At 39.2% G+C, this 25,213-nt stretch overlaps 1 protein-coding gene across 2 annotated transcripts; it reads right to left on the bottom strand.

Moving 5' to 3' along the window:
• Positions 1-1,729: 1,729 nt before the first annotated feature.
• Positions 1,730-21,056, bottom strand: CHAMP1 (chromosome alignment maintaining phosphoprotein 1). 2 transcript variants are annotated; one of them, XM_033104978.1, is made up of 3 exons: positions 20,756-21,056; positions 16,275-16,394; positions 1,730-5,266 (listed from the first exon to the last, which is right to left on the bottom strand). In XM_033104978.1, the coding sequence occupies exon 3, from the start codon at positions 5,211-5,213 to the stop codon at positions 2,748-2,750; it is 2,466 nt and encodes an 821-aa protein (XP_032960869.1). In that variant the 5' UTR covers positions 5,214-5,266; positions 16,275-16,394; positions 20,756-21,056; the 3' UTR covers positions 1,730-2,747. The 2 variants fall into 2 exon arrangements, with proteins under 2 accessions (XP_032960869.1, XP_032960870.1); XM_033104979.1 differs by lacking the exon at positions 16,275-16,394.
• Between the last annotated feature and the right edge of the window lie 4,157 nt (positions 21,057-25,213).

Raw genomic sequence — 25,213 nt, 5'->3', positions numbered from 1 at the left:
CAGTGTCAAAGAGATGCTATGTGATAGCTCAAAGATGCAGGAAGGGAACCATGAGTGCAAGTGACTTCTAGAAGCTGGAAAAGGGAAGGGAATGGATTTTCTTCTAGTGCCTCCAGGAAAGAATGCAGCCCTGCTGACACCCTAACTTTAGCTCAGTGAAGTACAGAACTGTCAGAGAACTAAGCAGTGTTGTTTTTAAGCCACTTAAGTTTTATATAATTTGTTATAGCGAAACTAATACATCACATGATCAAAATAACATGTGAACAGAAACAGCTAGATGGCAAAAGCAGTACAATTTCAGAGTTTTTTAGACCTAGGGAGTAATTCAATTTTAAAAGATAGCCCTCTACATTTTGTGATCAGAGATCAGATTTGATAAGCATCCGTCTCCATCCAAGACAAAGCTGTAGAATCCACACCAATATTAAAAACAAAAGAATCTGCTATAGACACATTACAATTCATGTAGTCAAATTAATGAAAATTAAAATGGTCACCCAAAATATAACGCCATCAAGTCCATGACTGTTGAGTAAAAGATGACACAATAATCGATTCCCTTGCAGATTAAGTAAAATTACTGGTTTGAGAATTCATTAGTTGTAATTACATAGGAAAGTAAGAAAATGAAAATGTACAGAGGATCATATTAGAGGGATGCTACTGTATAGGAGGCAAAGTTATCAAGTTTAAAAAAGGTATTAGGTTCTAAAGTTAATAGCACAGCTTACCCTGACCTTAGAGGTAAAAGAAGAAACATTTTAGTGGGAAGCCACCAGTAAGGGGAGCCAAGAACATGCTGATTTAATTAAGTAGGGTTAAGGCCTTAAGGCCAAAACTACACATGCATCGCTACTACTTGCCCTAATATCCTCTATTCTATGAAAATATTATGAAAAAACCCACATCAGATGGCAAGTCACGGGATCTAGTTGGCTCCATCTTGAGCAAAGGTCTAGGTAGTATTCTGTGAGACGTTTGCACCAAAAAGTGTGCTGTCCTAAGGAAAAGAATGTTGCATTAACACGGTTGGTTTGAGATTGCAGGCTTCAAAAGGGTTTCTGGGTACTGCAGACCCTTTGTTTTTCCATTCATAATTTTAATTAAGTCAGTATAGATGAGAAAAAGACAACAGTAGATCCAATACATCTTTACTGGCCTACTTGCTGGCATCATGCCTAGAAACTCCAGATCTGGAAGCTTCTCAAGGTGCACAGTGTAAATTAACGACAGAACCAACTATTCATAGTGCTTTCCTGCCTGACTGTGCTCAACAAAGTGATAGACCTGAAACTTTTAAGACTTCCCTAATCGTATCTAAACATTAAGCCTTCCCAACTGGCATACTAATTTGGATGCCATGAAAAAAAAAAACACTCTTTGTTCAAAAATGTCAAGGAATAGCTTAATTAAAGCCAGTGTCTCAATCCTGGCTACATATCAGAATCCTTAAGGCACTGAAGGCTTCACATTGTTTAAATGAGGCAGCCAGGACTGCCATCTGCTGGGATTAAACCTTTAATAAGGTAATGTGCACTGAGATTTTCCACAAGGAGCACGTGGTACAGTGATTCTCTAACTTACCTGACCACAGAACTCTGAGAAAATGCTGCTCCAGATATGAAAAAAATTAGTGTGCTGAAAAAAAGTGGAAATAGGCAAAAGTAATAGAATTTGGATATCATACAATGAAAAAGAAAACACACACATGAAGATGTTGGTGACATGAAAACCTTTGTTTTTAATTTGGTTGATACACATTTGACAAAATATTTTAGAATAAAATAACCCATGAACAGGCTCACAGTATTTACAATAACAACTTTAAAAACATAAAATTGACACATTCTCAAACAGAAATGCTATTTATAAAATTTTCCATTGTGAATCTGGAAGACTTTCAGTTCCTACTCATTACCTGATCTGAAGCCCCAACAGGTAGCACATAAAGCCCAGGAGTAGGAGGTACATATCTAACACATTTGGCAATTAAGGGTCATCTATTGGTGTGAGCTCACAGGGAACTGAAGAGCCAGATCTTGGGATAAGATAGAGAATGGAAGACTCCAAAGGAAATAATAACTAATATAAGACATAAAATCATACTCACCTTTTTCAGTTTCCTATAGAAGGCTGCAAACAATTTTTTAAACTTACTCAATTTTCCCCCTTTTAGCAGAAAATCAGCAACTCTGACTCCAATTTTCCATGACATAAAAGTTAATAAACATGTAGAAACTGTTCAAGATTTAAAAACTAATTTTGTACGATCAAATAGAAACTTCAAAATAACTTTTATGATCTGCAAGTACATTTAAGAGAACAAAATTTCTCAAATTTTTCATGCCTAATTCTTAAATATTCCAAATAATTTCCATTGTCTGAAATTAGTTTCACCAAAAAAATACACTTTTAACTAGATGATTTAAATTGAGTACAACTTGCTCTTGATTGTTAAATGGAACGCCTACATCTTTGTTATTCAAATGTACTAAAGAAATTAGAAAAATTTTACCCATCTGGAATATACAGTATGAATTTATTGACTTACAAGATAGCCACATAAACAGAGACCATGAAAAAAAATAACCAAATGCTTATTCTCTGTAGTACTACTGAGACAATTAAACACTGTATATCATACACATCAACATCTACTGATCCAACTAGACTATTTGACTATACTTTCAACAAATGGTTTCAACAAACAACTTTGTAGAGCATATATCCACACTGTTTAAAAATCAAATTTGCTGCTCCTCCAGTGGTGGTTCAAGAGCTTCCATTAGCTTTTTATTTGCCTCTTCATTATGCCGGCTTTGACAATGAGTTAAATGTTTCTTGAAGCCTCGTGGGAAATTTGATTCAAAATTACAACGGGGACATTTAAGTAAACTTTGCCCATGGGCTGCTACATGATTTTTAAGGAGAGATTCCAAAAGAAAAGCCTTTCCACAAATTGTGCATTTGTAAGGGCTATGGACATTATGCTTATTAACCAAATGATGCAAAACAGCACCTTTTTTCATAGCACGACAGCAACAAATTTTGCAATAATACTTTCCTTTTCCACGCTTCATATATTTTGCAATTTCTTCTTCAGAGATAAAAGCTTCCTTTTCTTCAGTAAATTGTAGTACATTTTTGGACTGCTCTGGACTACTCATGTCCATTTTGTTCTCTTTACTAAAATCAATAGATTCCACATCAACCTGCTCTTGATCACTGCTTGATTCTTGGCCCTTACTATCTATCGCATCCAAATCTGTTTTTATATACTCACTACTACTAAGCTCAGCATCAGAGTTCTCTTGGTTGTCTTTCTTGAGCTTCTTTGAGGAAGGAAATAAAGTGTCTTCTAAGAGTTTCTTAGGTGTAGCTAGTAGTTCTTCCTGAACCAAAACGTCACACTTTTGATCATCTATGGCATCTGTCTGTAGTTCATCACCAAGCTCAACTGCCTTTTGAGCTTCTGAGAAGATAGCAGACTTGGGAAGTTCAGGGAAAAGGGCATGTTTCCGTGGCTCTGGAAAAAGAGCACGTTTTCGTGGTTCAGGAGAAGCAGGAGGAGCTGTTTTGGTAGGCTCAGAAAACAGGGCAGGCTTTCTAGGCTCAGTGTCAATGGAGAGAACAGGCTTCCAGATATCGGAGGCCACTTTAGGGGACTCAGATGGCCCAGAAGGTTTCCGGGTCTCAGGGAAGACAGGTTTCTGAGGTTCTATAAAAAAGGAAGACTTCCAGAGATCAGGGGAACCACCACGGGAACTTTTCTGGGACTCAGGAAAATCAAGTGAAGCAGGAGAAGTCTTCCGCTGATCAGGAGAAAGCTTCCAAAGCTCTGGAGACCCTGAGGGTTTTCTGAGCTCTGGAGATCCTGCTGGACTACGGATATCTGGGGACAATGGTGGGCCGGGTTTGCGAAGCTCAGGAGACAAGGGGGCTCCTGCTTTACGGAGCTCAGGAGATACTGGGGGAACTGTCTTCCAATGTTCAGGTGACAAGGTGGGAGTTGTCTTTCGGAGTTCTGGCGGGCCAGATTTCCACGACTCAGGAGACGCAGAGGGAGATTTCCAGGAACCAGGTGAGACTGATGAAGACTTCCAGGATGCAGGGGACACAGACGGAGTTGGTTTCCAAGGTCCAGGTGATATAGAAGGAATTGGTTTCCAAGGTCCAGGAGACACAGATGGAGCAGGTTTAGCTGGCTTCCAAGGTCCTGATGATGCCGAAGGACTGGATTTCCAAGACCTGGGGGACCCAGGTGGCCCTGGCTTCCAAGAACCTGGTGACACAGCTGGGGCTGGTCTCCTAGGCTCTGGAGAAACAGCAGGGAATGGCTTCCAAGATTCAGGAGACTCTGATGGGGATGGCTTTCTTGGCTCAGGGGAGACCGCCCGGGCTGGCTTCCGAGACTCTGGAGATGCAGTTGGGGACGGCCCCCAAGGTTCAGGGGAAGCAGCTAGAACTGGTGACTCTGGAGACGACGCTGAAGGTGGCCCCAATGTTTCTGGAAAATGGGAGTGTTTCTGAGATTTGGGATTAGTAAGAGTAGCCTTTACTGGCTCAGGAGAAACAGGAGCAAGTTTCTGTGGTTCTGGAGAAGGAATAGGGACTGGTTTCTGAGATTCAGAAACAACAGGGACTGGTTTTAGAAGTTCAGGAGAAGAAATAGGGGTAGGTTTTGGAGGCTCAGGAGAAGGAAGAGAAGGTGTCTGTGGCTCAGGAGAAACAGGGCCAGGCTTCTGAGGCTCCAGGGAAGTAAGAGGAGTAGGTTTTGGTGATTCTGGAGACAAAACTGGGCAAAGTTTCTGTGTTTCTATGGAAAGGGCAGGTACAGGTTTCAGGAGTTCTGCTGAATTAGAGGGCATTTTCTGGTGTTCAGGAGGGCTTTTCACAGAATCTGATTCTTTGTTCAACTGATTTTTTGGTTTCTCATTCCATTTCTCTGGGCCTGAATGTTTGGATGTGATGTGATAGTATACATTAGAGTACATCTTGCTGGTGAAGAAGCATTTATGGCAGTGAAATAGTTTTGCACTTTTCTGGTAAAATATCATTTTACCTAATCCACCAGCATCCATTTCATCACAAAATTCTGGATGGATGGTGCCCATGTGAATTTGTACATTTTCATAATCTGTGCCTCTGAAATTGCAGTGGTCACACTCCAAACGTACTGATGGTTTACGAAGTTCCTGGAATACTTCCATTTTCTTTTCTGTTACAACACACACGATTATATCTTTAAAAACTTTCAACAGTGCTGCAAAAAGTAAAAATAAATTATTTTCAGAAAATATGATCTTAAATGAAATGCTGTTCTAGTTAATTCTAAAACTGTGTAATTTTAAGCCTAGGATGGCACATGCATTTATTCAATAATATCTCTATCAAGATTTTGAAGAAGAAGAAATCAAACTAATTTTGAACTGAGTTCCAGGAACTCTGCTAGGTCTATATACATCACTTTATATACATCACTTTATTTAATCTTCCTTAACAATATGATTCAAGTATTATTTTTTCTCATTTACAGATGAAGTGACTTATCCAGGTTATATGACTATCAGTGCCACAAACCTAACCTCAGAATTATTTACTGCATGTACCTTAGACCTTGACTCTAAAACCCTGAACATCAACAAGCTGTCAGCACACAAAGCTAAGTAAATATCAAAATTCAAGCTAGACTATTTAGGCTGAGCAAGAAACTTTCAATCCATTTCAGAAAGCACTTTTACTAAACTAACTATGAAAAGATAGCTTTCAAAAAATATCAACATATAATGTTTTATCCATCCTAATATTATTTTTCATTTATTTAATAAATGAATTACTTTGTGTCCCATGCTTTTCTAGGCACTCAGGTTTAAAGAGGTGTCTTGCAATATGGTGCTTACATTAGTTGGAAGGTAAGAGTATGGAAGGCAACATAGAGAAAGCTGTCAAGGAGACACTCGAGCCGAGTTCTTGAATGTAAAGGAGTCTGCCAAGAAAAAGGGCAATTCAGATAGAGGACAGCCTTGAGGGAGGAACTTGCTTGCCAGAAAATGACTTTTTAAAATTTTAAATGCAACTTAAGTGATAAAGCAACAGCAGCTCACTGTTAAAAACATACTCATTTACGCAGTAGAAGATAGTCACACAGTATCACTCCCAAAGGATAGCCACTGTACTCATATGTCACTGAAGAAATGTGCTATGTATGCACAAATGTATAAGCACATTCTACACAAATTGGGTGTTAAACATATTGTTCTGCAACTTGCTTTCATTTAATGAAGAGAAAGTGTCTGTGGCGGACAAGAAACAACAGGATTCTGAGACTCCAGGGAAGTAAAAATTATAGGTTTTGGTGATTCTGAAAACAAAACTAAGCTAAGTTTCTGAGTTTCTATGAAAGGGCAGGTATGGGTTTCAGGAGTCCCGCTGAATTAGAGGGCATTTTCTAGGACATTTTTACATAGTGTAAGTACCGAATTTCCTTGTACATGCAACTTGGAATGTGAGGGTATTTCTGAAGGGAAAATTTCTAGAAATGGATTACCTGCTTCAAAGGCAATTTGCAATTAAAATTGATACATTTTACCAAACTCTCAAGAAGTTACAGCATTATTACATACCAACCAACAGTATATATGCAGAACAATTCCCCAACTAACTCATCAACACTGAGTATCATTAAACTTCTAATCTTTGGTATTTCTTAAGTGAAAACTGGTCTTACTATTGTTTTAGTGTTCTTTTCTTTAATGAAAAACATTGAATATTTTCCCTTGGGTTTATTAGCCATGTATATTTCTTTTTCTACGATACGTTTTGTCCATTTTTCTTAATTATTTATAGTTTTTGTACATGAGGAATCAGCTCTTCGACTGAAAATATTTAGTTTATCATTTGTCTCTTGACTTTACTTACGACATTTTTTTTTACCACACAATTGTTTACTTAAAAATTAAAAATTGAAACTATTTTTTTTAGTTAAAAGTTTATTGGGTGGCAAGTGTTAGTAAAGTTACATAAACTTCAGGTATACAATTCTGTATTACATCCTCCATAAATCACATGGTGTGTTCACCACCAAGAGTCAGTTCTCCTTCCATCACCATATATTTGATCCCTTTAACCCTCATCTACCACCCCCCTCGCCCTTTACCCTCTGGTAACCACTAAACTATTGTGTCTATGAGTTTTTGTTTCTGAGTGTTTGTCTTGTTCTTTTGTTGTTTTTGGTTTATATACCACATATCAGTGAAATCATATGGTTCTCTCCTTTTTCTGTCTGACTTATTTCACTTAGCATTATAATCTCAAGATCTATCCATGTTGTCACAAATGATCCTATTGCATCTTTTCTTACCGCTGAATAGTATTCCATTGTGCATATATGCCACACCTTCTTTGTCCATTCATCTATTGAAGGACATTTTGGTTGTTTCCATGTCTTGGCCACTGTAAATAAAGCTGCAATGAACATTGGAGCACACTGTCTTTGTGGATAAATGTTTTCAGATTTTTTGGGTAGATACCCAGGAGAGGTATTGCTGGGTCATATGGTAATTCTATTCATAATTTTTTGAGGAACCTAGACACTGCCTTCCATAGCGGCTGCACCAATCTGCATTCCCACCAACAGTGTATGAGAGTTTCTTTTTCTCCACAGCCTCTCCAACACTTGTTACTATTTATCTTGATGATAGTCATTCTAACCGGGGTGAGGTGATATCTCATTGTGGTTTTTATTTGCATTTCTCTGATGATTAGTGATGTTGAGCCTTTTTTCATATATCTATTTGCCATTTGTATGTCCTCTTTGGAGAAATGTCTCTTCAGGTCCTCTGCCCATTTCGCAATTGGGTTGTTTGTTTTTTTGTTGTTGAGTTGTATGAGTTCCTTGCATATTTTGGATCTTATCCCCTTATCAGAGGCACTGTTTGCAAAAATATTCTCCTATTCAGTTGGTTGCCCCTTTATTTTGTCAATGGTTTCTTTGGCTGTGCAGAAGCTTTTAATTAAGTTTGATATAGTCCTATTCATTTATTTTAGCTTTTACTTCCCTTGCCTTTGGAGTCAAATTCATAAAATGCTCTTTGAACCCAAGGTCCATAAGTTTAGTACCTATGTTTTCTTTTATGCAGTTTATTGTTTCAGGTTTTATGCTTAAGTATTTGATCCATTTTGAATTAATTTTGGTACATGGTGACAGATAATTCAGTTTCATTCTTTTCCACATGGCTTTCCAATTTGGCCAGCACCATTTATTGAAGAGGCTGTCTTTTCTCCATTGTATGTTTTCTGTTTCTTTGTCAAAAATTATCTGTCCATATTTATGTGGTTTTATTTCTGAGTTCTCAATTCTATTCCATTGATCTGTGTGTCCGTTTTTCTGCCAATACCATGCTGTCCTGATTATAGTTGCCCTGTAGTATAAGCTAAAGTCAGGGAGTGTGATACCTCCAGCACTAATCTTTTTTCTTAAGATTGCTTTGGCTATTCGGGGTCTTTTGTGGTTCCAAACAAATCTGATGATTTTTTGTTCTATTTCTTTAAAAGGCCATTGGGATTTTGATGGGGATTGCATTAAGTCTGTATATTGCTTTGGGTAATATGGCCATTTTAAGTATTTTGTTTCTTCCAATCCATGAGCACAGAATGTCTTTCTATTTCTTTGTGTCTTCTTCAATTTCCTTTAAAATGGTCTTACAGTTTTCAGCATATAGGTCTTTTACATCCTTGGTTAAGTTTATTCCTAAGTATTTTATTTTTTTTGTTGTAATTGCAAAAGGAATTGTTTTTTTATTTCTTTTTCTGAGATTTGTTAGTATATAGGAATGCAATGGACTTTTCTATGTTGATTTTGCACCTAGCAACTTTATTGTATTCGTTGATTGTTTCTAATAGCTTTTTGGTGGAGTCTTTAGGATTTTCTATACATAGAGCATCATGTCATCTGCAAAGAATGACATTTTAACTTCTTCATTCCCAATTTGGATGCCTTTTATTTCTTTCTCTTGCCTGATTGCTCTGGCGAGGACTTCCAACACTGTTGAAAAGCAGAGGTGATAGGGGACAGCCCTGTCGTGTTCGAACGTAGAGCAAAGGGCTTCGGTTTTTCACCTTTAATTATGATATTAGCTAAGGGTTTGTCATGTGTGGCCTTTATTATGTTATTTTCTTTCTGTATCTATTTTATTAAGTGTTTTAATCATAAATGGATGTCGTATCTTGTCAAATGTTTTTTCTGTGTCAATTGATATAGTCATATGATTTTTGTCCTTTATTTTGTTTATGTGATGGATCACATTGATGGACTTGCGTATGTTGAACTATCCTTGTGCCCTTGGGATAAACTCCACTTGGTCCTCATGAATGAATCATCTTTTGGTCTACAGATATTGGTCTGTAATTTTCTTTTTTTGTGTTATCCTTACCAGGTTTTGGTATCAGGGTAATGTTGGCCGCATAAAATGAGTTAGGGAGTACTGTCTCTTCTTCAATATTTTGGAAGAGTTTGAGCAGGGCAGGTATTAGATCCTCTTTGAAGGTCTGGTAGAATTCACTAGTGAAGCCATCTGGTCCCAGACTTTTGCTTTTGGGAAGGTTTCAGATGACTGATTCAATTTCCTTACTGGTGATCGGGTTTTTTAGATTTTCCAATTCTTCATGATTCAGCCTAGGAAGGCTATATGTTTCTAAGAACTTCTCCATTCTTCTAGGTTATTGAATTTTGTGGCATATAGTCCTTCATAGTATTCTTGGATGATCCTTTGTATTTCTGTGGCATCCGTGATAAATTCCCCTTTCATTTCTGACTTTGTTTATCAGTGTCTTTTCTCTTTTTATCTTAGTGAATCTAGCCAAGGGTTTGTCAATTTTTTAAATCTTTTCAAAGAACCAGCTCTTTGTCACATTAATGTTTTTCTATTGTCTTTTTGTTCTCTATTTCATTTAGTTCTGCTCTGATTTTTATTATTTCCTTTCTTCTGCTGCCTTTGGGTTTCATTTGTTCTTCTTTTGCTAGTTCCTTAAGGTGTAACGTAGGTTATTTATTTGGGGTTTTTCTTTTTTTTTTTTGAGTTAGGCCTGTAATGATGTAAATTTTCCTCTTAAAACTGCTTTTGCTGCATCCCAAAAATTTTGGTAGGATGTACTTTCATTCTCATTTGTTTCTATGTATCTTTAGATCTCTCCTATTTCTTCTTTGACCCAGTCATTCTTTAAAAGTATGTTGTTTAATCTTCACGTATTTGTGGTTTTTCCTGCTTTCGTTTTACAGTTGATACCCAATTTCCAAGCCTTGTGATCAGAGAATATGCTTGGGATGATTTCAATCTTCCTAAATTTGCGAGGCTAGTTTTATGTCCCAATATATGGTCTATCCTTGAGAATGTTCTATGTACACTAGAAAAAAAATGTATAGTCTCATGTTTTAGGATGAAGTGCTCTATAAATGTCAATTATGTCCATTGTATCTAATGTGTCATTTAGGGATGGTATTTTTTTATTTTCTGTTTGGATGATCTATCCATAGCTGTCAATGATATACTTAGGTCCCCTAGTATAACTGTGTTTTAGTCAATTTCTCCCTTTAATTTCTGTTAGTAGCTACTTGGTATATTTCGGTGCTTCCTGATTGGGGGCATAAATGTTGATGACTGTTTTGTCTTCTTATTGTATAGTCCCCTTTACCCTTATGAAATGTCCATCTTTGTCTCTTGTTACCTTTTTTACCCTGAAGTCCGTTTTATCTGATACCAGTATGGATACACCTGATTTTCTCTGGATACCATTTGCTTGGAGTGTCAATTTCCACCCTTTCACTTTGAGTCTATGTTCGTCCTTATAGCTGAGATGTGTCTCTTGGAGACAGTATATGGTTGGGTTTAGTTCTTTGATCCAATCTGCTACTCTGTGCCTTTTTATTGGTGAGTTCAGTTCATTTACATTTAGGGTGATTATTGATATATGAGGATTTCCTATCATTCTGTCTTTAGTTTTCTGGTAAGACTGTGTCTCCATCGTTTGCCTTTTTATTGTTGTCAATACCACCACAATTTCTGTGTGGTGGTATTCTATGATTTTTCCCTCTGTTTATTCTTTTATTACAGTATGTATTTCCATTCTGGATTTTTTTTTTAAGTGGTTACCATTAAGTTTATGTAAAAGAAAGTTTGATATTTAGAGTATTCCATTTTCTTCAGCATGCTTACTTTCTCCATTCCTATATTCCAGTTCAGGCTTTTACTCTCCCCCCTTTTATGTTTTGGTTGCCACAAATTGTCCCTGTTGATGGTGGTCTAATAGCCTCCTTTAGTATTTCTGGTAGTGCAGGTCATGTGTTAGAAAATTCTCTCAGCTTCTGTATGTCTGGAAATGTCTTTATTCCTCCTTCATATCTAAAGGATATCTTTGCTGGATATATTCTTCTTGGCTCACAATTTCTCTCTTTCAATAGTTTGAATATTTGGTTCCACTCCCTCCTGGCTTGTAGAGTTTCTGCTGAAAAATCTGATGATATTCTAATGGGCTTTCCTTTGTAGGTTACCATCTTCTTTTCCCTGGCTGCCTTGAGGATTCTTTCTTTGTTGTTGATTTTTGACAGCTTCAATACAATGTGCCTTGGAGAAGGCCTGTTGGGGTTGAGGTAATTAGGTGTTCTATTTGCTTTTTGGATTCAAGGATCCAATTCTTTCCACAATTTTGGGAGGTTCTCATCAACTATTTGTTTGAATATACTCTCTGTTCCCTTCTCTCTTTCTTCTCCTTCTGGTATGCCCATTATTCTTATATTGCTCTTTCTGATGGTGTCAGAAAGTTCTTGTAGAGTTCTTTCATTTCTTTTAAGTCTCAAATCTCTTTCTTCTTCCATCCGTGTCATTTCCAGATTTCTATCTTTGATGTCACTGATTCTTTCCTCCATCTGGTCAACTCTACTACCTAAGCTGGCTATTTCATTCATTTCTTTTACTGAGTTCTTAATCTCCAGAAATTCTATTTGGTTCTTTTTTTAAATTTCAATCTCTTTGGTAAAATGTTCATTTTGTTCTTTGATTGTGTTTCTGAGTTCATTAAACTGCCTGTCTATGTTTTCTTGCATCTCGTTGAGTTTTTTAAGAACTGCAATCTTGAATTCTCTGTTGTTTAAGTCACATATTTCCATATCTTTAAGTTCATTTTCTGGAGACTTTTCATTTTCTTTTTGAGCTGTCTTGTTGCCTTGGTTATTCACGGCCATTAATGATTTATTATTTCTCTTCCTAGACATCTACAGCAGTGGGTTCTGCAACAGGTTGATAGAAAGAGGTCTTTCTTTTGTTTTCCAGTAGGTTTTGGTAGAATGTTTTATTTTCTTTCCAAATGCAGCCTTATATTCTCTCTCACAATGTAGCGTTGTTTTCTCTGTACTATTCCGGCTTCTCACAAAATGGGGGGATTACCTGGAAGGCAGGCTTCTACTCTGTGAACAATTGGCCTTAGTCATATGGCACCACCTCTGAGGAGGGATGTGGAGAGCTTCTGAGGTTTCAAAGCTCTTCCTGTGCCAGATTCAGAGCCTGTGTGCTTCAGCAGCTCTATATACTCCTGCAGGGATCCCCCCAGATAGGTGGGGCCAGGGTCAGGGTGAGTTGTGAGAGGTGGCCAGAGCAATGGCAGCAACCATCACCACAGCCAGTCCTGCTTCCAGAGCTCCCTCCCCTTCGCCGGAACTAGTTGGGCTACAAGTCCGTGTCTGTGGACCACAGTTCTCAGAACTGCAAATATTCTGTTCTTTTGATCTGACACTGCTACTGTTCCACTTCTAGCATTGAGCAGATGGGGGCGGGACGAGCTCTGGGAAGGTAGGGAGGGGGCGGCTAGTCTCAGTGCCTAAGTCTTCCGTTCTCTGCGGCAGTGAGGGCTTAAACCACCGTTTTCAGCCTTCTTCCCTCAGTCTTTGCTCCAAGGTCTGTGCTGTGAGCATTGGGTTCAGCCATGTAATATGCTGTCGCCTCAGCCCTATGGGCCATAAATGGATCCCTAGCAGTCTGAATTCTTCCTTCTCCTACAGCTGCGGTAGTTCCGGGATGCAGCAAGCTCGGAGCACTGAGCTAGGTCTGCGTCCTGTGCCCGAGCGTCCCCGTCTCCGCACTTCTCCCTTCCCTCCTCCCCCACTTGTGCAATTTGCCCACCTTTAGGTGAATTCAGTAGTGTACCTTGTAGTCTTGCCTGTCTGCTGTGCAGGGAGTCCTTTGTGGAGTTACAATTGTTCAATTTGTTGTAAATTTCAGGGGAGATTTCAAGAGGCTCACCTCGTGCTGCTATTTTATGACGTCTGAAAGTATTTTCTTCATGACTCTTTTAAATCATGTTTTCCCACTTCTTTATTTTTTAATCAATATTTCTTCCTATGATTTTGATAATTTCATTCTTTTTTACATTTGTATCTTTAATCCATCCGGTATAAAGAGGTTAGGTAGGGATTCATCCTATGTTTGCACCCCAAATGAATAGTTCAGTTGTCTCAACAACACTAATTACACAACCCTTTTTCTCACTAATACGTAACGTTCCATTTATTATTTACTAAATTTCATGTACATGATTCTATTCTGGACTCTATTCTCCACCAGTTCCATCTGGTATGCTTACCTCAGCATGGGAATCCAACAAGTGCTAAAACATATTCTATAACTAACATATACAATGAATTTATTCACCAAGTGGATTGCAAAATCTTTTCTCATTAAATTATGCCCCATTAAATTTACCAAAAGTAGCAGCCATTACTAAGAGCATACAATGTGCTCTGTGTTAATGGTAACTATGGTCAAAATATACTCTTTCCATGTACTGCTCCTCAAAAAAAAAAACAGTACAGATTAGAAACACTTACTTATAACCACAGGATCTCCCTTTATTAATTTAAAAAACATTAATTAAAAAAATGTACTATCATTACTAATTTTGACAATTTGTTTTTAAAGATGTTATTATTGACAATATTGTCTTCTATCACCTGTATCAGTGGTGCATCAATTGTATTTTTGAGGAGTCTAAAGTTAAAAAAGGTGATAACTGGAGAAACAAACTAGTGCTTTGGAAAGTATCAGCTCCTTCTGAATTACCCTGCAATTATCCTGTCTTTTAGAAAATTGTGGTTAGGGCTAGAAGAACTACAAAAAAAGAAAAACATAATCACTTAGTAATGAAGAATATTCTCTAAAAAGAATCTTAACTTACAAACATAATGAAGAAAACATGGAGAAATAATAGGTTACGTCAGTAACCCCAGCTGGCCTTAAGTGACAATAATGAACAGTCAAGGGATGCTCATATTAGAGAGGTGAGGTATATTGTCACATATCGTATCATTATATCATATCATTATCATGTCATGTGTCATATATATTATAGCATAAGAGGCTGAGCTCAGGTTTGCTGGGTTCGAGTCCTGGCTCCACTATGTGGCTTTTATCAAGTTACTAAATCTTTCTATGCTTCAGTTTTCTCAACTATAAAATGGATGTAATATTTTATAGCATGATTAGAACAGTATCTGATAAACAGTAAGCACTCAGTGTTAACTATCATTATTATTGTTATTATTATTATTACTACTACTATTCTGGACACTACAAAGTAGCCTCTAAAATATAGACCCCTTCCGTTTGTGGTAATTAAATAGTCCCAAATCACCTCGTAGCTGACCAACACACAATAGCTTATCCAAAACAAGTCCTACTTGTGACACGCAGCGAGGCATTACTTTCATGATTTCTGTCCAAGTTTCTTAAGCATAATTAAACAAACTGTTAGCTAGAGAAACTTTTCCCAATTTCTCAAGCAATTCGTATACAGTATGGAGAAAGTATTTTTGTTTTTCTCATTTCAATGTAGTACGTACTTAACTACCCCCCTCCTCTCTTTACATAATGCGTACTCCCATTAACAAAACAACTTTCTTCCTTTCCTACATGCTGCCTCATAAAGTTTTACCAACAGTAATTCGTAAAATAGTTCATCAAAAAGCCCACAAGTATATAATACATGGATTAGATTATAAACTGTAAGGGTAAAGCACTTTTTCTTCTACTCTCACAGAAATGTCTGAGGACATTGTTCTATAATTAGGAAGGTTTTTTAAAAACGCTCTGGCAAACTTACCAAATACAGAATAAAACAAAACCACATCTCAAAAATGGACGTCTCTGACACAGTGCAACAGTAGAGAGCTGGTCCCTCTTTCTCCCTTTCTTACCTCTTTGGAAATTTTATACTAACCCTACATTTTACAGCTGCTCCTGTAAATCAGTGCCTGTTTTTAATGAATACCACTTAGCCTAATGCCCAATGCTCTTGCCTCAATCACCTCCAGCTACCTCAGCTTCTCCGAGTAAACAGAATCCCTTTATCCTCGATTGCTGCCTGCTCAATCTGTCCATTCACCAGCTCTCCCACTCTTTATCTAGGGCCATTCAGTAAATATATTATCCATTTCCATTCCCTTTCAGTTTGTATTAAATCCCGATGTCTCCTCAGACCCATATCATTCCCCCTCTCCCATCTGGCCCTCTGTTTTTTCTCTTCCTGCCTCACTATCATACTTCAATAACTTATTAGTTTAAAAAAAAAATTAAAAAGAATGTTACAGAATTTACCTCTCTAATCCCAAATTCTATCATATACATCCATATCAACATACTGTGTTTTCCCCGAAAATAAGATCTAGCCATAAGATCTTACATTAATTTTTGCTCCAAAAGACGCATTAGATTGTCCGGCTAGATCTTATTTTCGGGGAAACACGGTATGTTCAGACATCACTTGATATGGTGTTTGCTTTTATAGAGTTTTTCTCTAAGATATCTAAGCACTTTTCAAAAATGTTCTCATCATAAAATATTCTCCTAAGCTTTTAAAAAGACAGAAATGTTAAAAGCAAACAAAAATATATGCAAAGAAATGAGTAACAAAGCCACATCTCATAAATGGACGTCTGACTCAGTACAACAGTAGAGAGCTGGTCCCTCTTTTAGCCACACACGCTTTCCCGATTGCTATCCCAGTCTTGTGGTCCCTTTCAGTAGATAAAGCTCTATTACCCTCTCCTTATTTCTACTTTCCATTGACTGTATTTCTGCCTTTCTTACCTCTTTGGAAATTTTATATTAACCCTACATTTTACAGCTGCTCCTGTAAATTAATCCCTGTTAGAATACTACTTTATAAATCCAGGACAAGTAGAGTGGGTAAGAAATAAAGACCAATATGCTTTTCCCTAGTAGACTCACCAGCTGTCTTAACAGAAGTCTTAAAAGTGGTCTTCAAAGGGCAGCAAGTCTACATGGTTTTTTGACTAAACCACAGAAAACAGTCTGTAGTACATGAAGGACAAAGATGAGAAGTTGAACCTAAAAAAAAATATAGAAAACATAATCAAAATTACATCTCTGTGATAATTAGTGCCCCCGTAATACAATTCTGCCTATTTCTCTCACTAATCTGCCCCCTCCAACAGTGAGAGAAGTCCAATCCAATCAGCTAGGATACTTATTTAATGAACTGACACCAAATACAGTAGATACTATCTATGACACCGTCCCTGTCTCGTTCCACTTTAATAATAATGCTCCCGTATATAAACAACCCTTTTTCAAATCCACCATCTAACTTCAGCTGATATGACAAGCTCTTAGAAGACTGCTGTCGCAACTACAAACTACAAGAGCAGCTGCCATTTTGTCAATTATCCATCCTACCCAGCAGAGCAGCATATTAACAGGCAGTGGAAGGGACAACATAATCAACAGAACACATGGGCAAAGAAAGAGGCGTCTAAAAAAAGGATGGTGGTGCTTCAGTGACTGTTCCTGCCTTTTCATGCCTGAATTTCAAAAAGAAGACTAAAGGTCAGGGTAAGTTGTTGACTTGAACAGAATGAGATAAACTGGCCATGAAAAAGCTGGACAATGGCTCACATACTGTTCTGGTTAAGTTCCAACACATTTATCTACCCTTCCCTCTATTCCCTACACTTGTCAATTGCTTTTTTTCCTACTGCTTTAATTCTGATGCCTTATCACCCTAACACTAGTCTCACTTCCTTCCAATCCACTCATCATACTGCTACCAGTCATCTTCCAAACATAAAAGCCTAATGTGACTTGTCTGCTCACAATTCTTCAAGGTAAGCCCAACACCTACACTACAAAATTTGAACATGGCATATAAAGCTCTTCACAATTGGGCGCAACTGTACTGCATTCTTACCCACCTGTAATTCCCTGACAATTCAAGCTTCTGGGCCTTTGCTCAAGGTATTTCCTCTCCTTTACACTCCACATCTTGCCACCCTGTCGCCAGGCAAGTTCCTCCGTTCTTCAGGCGAGACTGCTTCTTAAAAACTGGTCAATTCCCCAACCTTTCCCAATCTTTCTTGGATCCCCTGCTGTACACACTCCTCCAATGTAGTGGTCACCCTCCAGCACTACAGCCTGATCCATACCACGCCATGGGCTCCTGGAGGGCAGGGACTACCCATTCACCTTGGTAACCCTTGCACATCCCTGGTACATAGTATGTGCCCAGGAAGTAGCTGTTAATCTAAAATATTCTCTCGTGAAATTGGGGGCTTGCTCTTAGATTCACAGGATTTTAAAACTATAAAGACCTGAGCTACCATCTAGTTTTGAAGTCATTGGATTTTCGGATAGAAGACCCCAGGAACCACCTAGTTTAAAACTTCAATTTATAGTCGAGGAACTCAAACCTAGACATTAAATAACTTGCTCAAGATCAGGCAAATAATCAGCACCTGACAGAGGACCAGAATAAGGTTCTGCGATCTATCCAAGTTCTTTCTCGTTCATTTTGACAAACCTAATGCAGTGGAATTTAGTTAAGATCTTGAAAAGGCAGTACAGTGGCCAAAATCAACAAGATGAAATTTACCAAATATTTAAAATCCACATATCAGATATAGAGAACCTTAGAGAACTGCATTCCATATTCTCCACTGGGCAGAGTATCCCAGTGGATCACGGTCTCCAACTCTTTAAAAGAGCAACTAACACTAGGGAACTTGCAAAAGAAAGCAACTAGGATGGCAGGCAGTTTTTAAAAGCATATCATTTGTGAGTTCAGGCACTTAACTTCAAAAGGGGAAGAAATATGGACAATATGTAAGCTGTCTTAGAAGCAACAAGTGGAAGCCAGCAAGAAAACAGATTTCAAGCTCAACATATAAATTTCTACGAACTACTCAATCATGGACTACTCAATCATAGAAAAGACTGCTTTGTCAGGCAGGAGGAGCCCTCCATTATTGGAGCCAATGATCAAGATAGGACTGGAACGAACCTCAGAGGACTTGAGACCTACCTCTTCATTTTACAACTGAGAAAACTGATGCTGAGGGGAAGTGACTTGTCAAAGATCACATGAATTAGGTCAGAGGAAGCAACAGAAGACCATGGTTTCTTAATTCTAGATCTCTGCTGTAACACAGTTCTGTCTTTCACAGGAATGTTGCAGAATCGAGTTCAGAATTCAGCTGCTGGGTACAAGCTAGACACTGACATTCCTTCCAGTTATAAGATTCTAGCCATTTTTTTTTCTAATTTTCAGAGCTCCTAAGACTAACCATGAAAGTAACTCAAAATTATCCAGTTAATAAAAATTTACCTCACCTCACTTTTTACCACCCTCTACAGACTTCATGTTGTCTCTAAAATACATAAGTTTTAATCCATTAGTGTTTTGCCCGTCCATCATCCTGTATTTTTCAACGAGGTTCTATGCTATATGGCATCACACCTATTTTCCATTACAATCCAATTTCTTCCTTAAAGTCTAACACCATTGGTCATTTTAAAAAACATTTTGATGTCAAGATTTTAAAACTAAAACTCAATAGGTAGGGCATGTTTAAAGCTAACTGGGTTCTATACATATAAATACCAGCATTGTTCTTTAACCTAGATGATTTTTTTTTAAAATTAGTAAACTTTATTTTTAGAGCAGTTTTAGATTTAAAGAAAAACTGAACAGAAAATTCTGTTTTCACATTACCTGTCTGCACATTTCTCCTATTATTAACATCCTGTATTAGTGTGGTATATTTGTTACAATTGATGAACAAATACTGATATATTATTATTAACTAAAATCCACAGTTTACATTAGGGGTCACTTTACATGTTGTACAGTTCTGTGGGTTTTCATAAATGTAGTGTCACGTATCCACCATTACAGGACAATACAGAACACTTCCACTGCCATAACAATTCCCTGTGCTCCTATTGTTTCCCCGAAAATAAGACCTAGCCAGACAATCAGCTCTAATGTGTCTTTTAGAGCAAAAATTAATGTAAGACCCGGTATTATATTATATTAATTATATTATATTATAGCGGGTCTTATAGTAAAATAAGACCAGGCCTTATATTCATTTTTGCTCCAAAAGATGCATTAGAGCTGACTGTCCGGCTAGGTCTTATTTTCGGGGAAACACGGTAACAACCATTGATCTTTTTACTATCCCTGTAGTTTTGCCTTTTCCTATACATTTAAAAATACTGTGTTAAAAGATAACAGAAAACTTACCATTCTAGCCATTTTTAAAAACACGATTAAGTACATTCACAATGTTGTAAAACCATCACCATTATCCATTTCCAGAACTTTTTATCATCAGAAACAGAAACTCTGTACCCATTAAACAATAACTTCCCATGCTTACCCCACCTCCCAGCCCTTGGTTAACTTCTATTTGATTGTCTCTATGAATGTAATCATACATTCGTCCTGATGTGTCTGGCTTATTTCACTTAGCACATCTATACCACAGCATGTATCAGAATTTTAGTCCTTGTTAAGGATGTATATAGCACAATCTGTTTTGCAGTCATCTACTGAAAGACATTTGGATTGTTTCCTCCTTTTGGCTATTTTGAAGAAGGCTGCTAGGAACACTGGCGTAAAATATCTATCAGTCCCTGCTTTCAATTCTTAGGAGTTTACACCAAAGGGTGAAATTGCAGGATCACAAAGTAACAGTTTATAAATTTTTGAGAAACCACTAAACCGTTTTCCACAGCTGCTGGTTGCACCGTTTTACATTCCCTCCAGCAATGCACAAATGTTCCAGTTTCTCCACATCCTCGCCATCACTTGTGATTATTTTGATAACAGCCACCCTAGTGGTTACCATATGGTATTTCATTCTGATTTCATTTCATAACTTTGATGGCTAATGAACATCCTTTGAAATTCTCATTGGCCATTTTTATATCTTCTCTGTAGAAGTAACTACAGAAGCCTTTGCCCATTTTTGAATTGGATTGCTTTTCGTTGTCGAGTTGTAAGGGTTCTTTACATTTCTGGACACTAACCGCTTATCAGACACATGATTACATTTCTCCCATTCTGTGGGTTGTCTCGCTGATTTTAAAACAGCAACGATGACAAAAGCCCACGCAGACTACGGGCAGAGAAAATTGTATGTAGGATTGAAACGAAAAGAAAGCATTCCTTGAGAGCCAGAACCGACTTCCCAGCAGGGTTTTAAACAAAACGTTTCCTGCCTCCCCACCCCCAAGTCCCCAAGAGTCCACCCCGCCCGCGGCCTCTGGGGAGGGGTCCTTCCGCCAGGCCGGCGTGAGCGGACAGGGTGCAGGCCCCTCGGCAGTGGATGCCCTAGGCTTCCATGGGACGCGGGCCTCGGAGTCCGCCGCTCCGGACCACGCTCCTCCCTCCCCTCCCCGCTTCTCACCGCTATGCCGCAGCGGCGTCCAGGGGTGCGAACGTCGGCGGGAGGCCGGGCTCGCGGTCCCAGGCTGCTCCGCGAGGCCCTGCAGAGTGGCGGCCTTCCGAATGGCGGCGAGGCGCAGGCGCGGGCTCCAGACAGGCGAGCGTGCGCGCGGCCGTAGGACGGGGGGACTGACAGGAAGCGAGTTTGGCACCGCGCGCCCTTCCGCCCGGGCCAATCAGATCGCCGATCGCCGGGCGCTTCTTTGCTGAGTGTGTCGGCGCGTGGAGTAGCCCACCCAGCCCCCGGAAGTGACGAGTCTCCCGCCTGGTGCAAGAAGTGCCTTCCGCGGCCGCCCTGGGCCACACCTCTGGAAGTGCCTGCGCGGTGGCCGGGACTGCGGGGGCGGCGTTGGGGGGTGGTCCTGGCTGTCCTCACCCAAGCGGACCGTCGCCCTCTGTTGCCTTCCTGCGGGTCAAGGGGACGAGCCCCAGCCTGGGGTCGCTCAGCCGTGAAGGTGCTGCGAAAGGAAAAGCACTGGAGTTTCAGATTTGCTGCCCGAAAGCCGATAGAATCTGTTTAGGGTAAAAGAAGCAGATCTTTACCCTGCATTCCTGCCCCGGTCAAATTGGCTTCTCCTGTGTGAGCAAACGGTATTGCCTGCAGGTGCACCTGCAGGAGCAAACGGCCCAGGTTCCCCTTTGTGAGCAAAAGGGCATCGCCGCCAGCTTCACCTGTGCGAGCAAACAGCATCCACTCGACCTCAGTTGCAGGCATCTCCAGTTCTGCCGTTCTTTGTTCTAACCTCCCGTTCACGCCGAATTTAAGATCCTGCGGTCTTTCATTTCTGGAAACATTCTGACTTCTAATGTTTATGTAGTAACGGGTGCATTTTAGGACATTTTCAGATTTTCGTTTTTGTAGCAAAGTGATCCATTCATTTTGATTAGGTTTAATAGATTTAAAAGAAAACTTCCCCATAACTAAAGGTTTTAAAAGTTATCTTTTTCACTTGAGCTTCATGGGCTCCTCCCGAATGGAGGCGCCTGCGTGGGCTTAACCAGCGTCCCTATTCAGGTACACTAAACTCACTGCTGGGAGCGGGAAGGGGCCAGAGGGACCACAAATAAATGAACACCATTCATCTTTACCTAGGCAAACTCTTCCCGTCCTCGTAGGCCCAGCTTTGAAATGAACTCTAATTTCCTAACATCAAGAAGTTCTTTATGAAAAAGAAAAGTTGAACTAGAAATACAGGCAAAGACACAACTCATTTACAAAAGAGACAAATGTACAATAAACAAAAATCCTCTGCCTTAATAAAAATGCAAATAAAAGCACTTTTTAATCTCTGTATTTTGCATGAAGAAATGAGAGGATCTTTTCTCTGAACATCAAGTTTTATATATTAACTTTTGTGATTGTTACCTTTAAAGTGAAATTACGTTGTGAAATTCAGTAAGGGCATATATAGAGAGTGCTGTTTTTCTTATTTTAAGTCTGTATTGTAAAAGTCTTGTAATAACATATGTATTGCTGGTATGTCAGCATTACCAAAATAACTTGCAATTTTATTATTATTATATCATTATCATCATCATCATCATCATCATCATCATAGGGTTACTCCTAAAGTTACCTCCTGGAAGGTAGTTTAATGTCATCAAAATTTCCAGTTAAAGAATTGGTTAGAGCCCAGAAACTGGTAGAAATATATTAGTTTATTATTTCTGCAGTTTGGTAAAGATGAGCTGTCCTGGGGTTGTCAATGAAATTTATCAACGTGCAGATCCATACTTACTGGTTACTTAGGTATGTTGTGATTTCTTACCCTTGGGAGTCCCTTGGGTCTAGAGGTGGTTGTGGAGTGTGGGGAGCGTCTAGAGCACTGGAGTTCTAGATTTCATTAAGAAGCTGCTTTGAAGCTTTTTAACTTCTATTGTGAAATCTACTTTTAGAAACAAGGTTCATTGTGGCTGCAGGCCATCATTTGTAAGGCTGCATTACTTTGTTTTTTCCTGAAGTGTTAGAATGAGTTAATTATCTCAACTGAACTTTCAAAAAACCTCCCTTATAGGGCAACTCTTGGAAGCCAAAATCTACATTGTGATGTGGCACTAGCTCTGGCTCTTTTTCATTGATGTTTTCTCTGTAAACAACAAAATAACAAAACACAAAACACCTTCTGCTATTATTTTGAATTAAAATTATGCCCCTCTCCCTTCCTCTCTCATCTTCTGGGACCCCCACAATGCATACATTTATCTGCTTGATCCTGTCCTATAAGTCCCTTATAAGGGACTTCACTCTTTTTCATTCTTTTTTCTTCTTGCTCCTCTAATTGAATTCTACTGTTCTGCCTTCCAGTTTACTGATCCTTCATTCCACTTAATTTAATCTGCTGTTGAACCCCTATATTGAATTTTTCAGTTATTGTATTGTTCAGCTCTATGATTTGTTTGGTACTTTTTAATATTTTCTATTTCTTTGTTGAAATTCTTTGTTCATGCATTGCTCTCCTGATATCAATGACAATCTTTATAACCATCAGTTTGAACTCTTGGGTAAATCATTTATTTCCTTTTCATTAAGATCTGTTTCTGGAAATTTATGTGTTTTTTATTGTTTGGCACATATTCCCTATTTCTTCATTTTCCATGATGCTCTGTGTTGGTTTCTGTGCATTAGAAAAAACATCTCTCCCAGTCTTGAAAGAGTGTTCTCATGTAGAAGGTGAACCTTGTCAGTCAGCTCAGCCCAAACAGCTGGTTGCCTCTCAAACCTTTGTGATTGTCCAAGCCTGTCTTTGTTCTTAGTGGCTCCCAGTAGTTGAGGGTGTGCCAGGATCCATCAGTGTCCCAAAGGGGAGGATCCTGTTATCAGACCAAACCAGGTCCAATTACTCAGTTGCTGCCAGCCAAAAGACAACTCCGATATGATTTTATGAAAAGGAACTTTACTATGAGCCAGCAAGTACAGACACACCGGGGATCAGTCCCAAAGCAGTGCATCCCCAAACAAAGAATCAGATATGTCTTTATTCAGGGAAATCATATATAAACATCAAGGTGAATTTCGCCATTGCATGTATAGGTGGAAACATTACTGCACATGAGCAGTTTGAAAACATGGTTATACTTCTATCACATGTTCAAAAATGGCAGAAAATATCCACCCCTGGGAGACTTTAGTATTATAATGAGGGTATAATGAGAAAAGTTCAAGAGGAGGTCACTAGAGGGTCCTCCAAGCCACTTAGGTCAGTCTGAGGTGGTTCCAGCCCAATCAACCCCTAGTTCTGCAAAACATCCTGAGCCTGTTCCTGAAAAACAGCTCTGGCAATCATCAGTTTCAGAGATGGCATGGATATGGAAGGAAGTTTAACTACTTAAGTCTCAGCCTTTCTGTTAAACAATTAACAAATGACAGGATATGGTTACACAAACCTTGTAAAATCTACGGTGATTTAAGTGGGTCTACAGATTAACCTATAGATGAATTCTAAATTAAGGTTGTGTATTCTAAATGTAAGTTAGCCTGTGCTAGGCTACCTACCAGGCTGTAAGTATAGGGTTATATTACAGTCTCAGTCAGCTTCCACATGCAGACTGATTAGAAGCTGGAACCTCTGGTAGCAACTGTGAGAGTATGCAGTCAAATCCTTGCAGGAAGGAACTGAGAGATCAGTGTTTTTGCCTGCTCTGGTCTGCACTGAGCCCTGGAGGGATAGCCACAGAGAGCGCATTGGTGCACATCTGTAAAAAAACTGCTTCTTTGTTTGCTATTGTCCTGTGGCACTTGTGAATGCAAGCCCCCAGTTGTATATCACAACTGGGGTGTTCCAAGGGCTGTCCCTCAGGCAGCAGCTACAAAAGCTGATGCATCAGAAAAAGGTACAAGCTTCATCCAGAGAGGTGCTGGAGACTTGATTTTATCATTGGAGCAAGCTGGAGGGAGGAGGAAGGGAGAGTGCCCTCCAGCTGCGTCAGGCTCCAGGGAGGATTGCAGTTAGTACCTAGATGTGTGCCAATTAGAAGCGGCCCCACTCTGGCAGCAGCTTGTATTCAGTCAAAGTTCTTCCAGGGAAATACTGGGAGATGGACATGTTTGTCTGCTCCCTCTGCACGGAGCCCTGGGGTGGTAACAACAGCAAGTACTCACATCACCCATCACTGCTTCTGTGTTTGCAATAGCTCTGTGGGTTTCAATGATGCAAGCCCCACCGGCTTACAGAGCTAGGTGTTTTGGGGGCCCATCCCTCAGGTGGGAGCCTTAACCATTGGATGATAGGTGTGGGGACTCTAGGTTTCTCCTGAAGGACACCTGGGAACTGGGGGTTCCCTTCTGATTGCATGGTGTGTTACCAGGGTTGGGGTTTATGGCAAGAGCGTGTCTCAGACTTAACCTACCTGTCACTCTCTTGGTCCCTCCCATGGCAAAACTACTTTTACAGTAAGACTAAGACATTATTCACCTTTCACT

The sequence above is a fragment of the Rhinolophus ferrumequinum genome, chromosome 4, assembly GCF_004115265.2.
Source record: "Rhinolophus ferrumequinum isolate MPI-CBG mRhiFer1 chromosome 4, mRhiFer1_v1.p, whole genome shotgun sequence".
NCBI lineage: Eukaryota > Metazoa > Chordata > Mammalia > Chiroptera > Rhinolophidae > Rhinolophus > Rhinolophus ferrumequinum.
This window is presented reverse-complemented; position numbering and strand designations above follow the sequence as displayed.

Excerpts from the sequence above, each read along its gene's own strand:
- CHAMP1 (XM_033104978.1), bottom strand. The coding sequence starts at position 5,213 with ATGGAAGTATTCCAGGAACTTCGTAAACCATCAGTACGTTTGGAGTGT.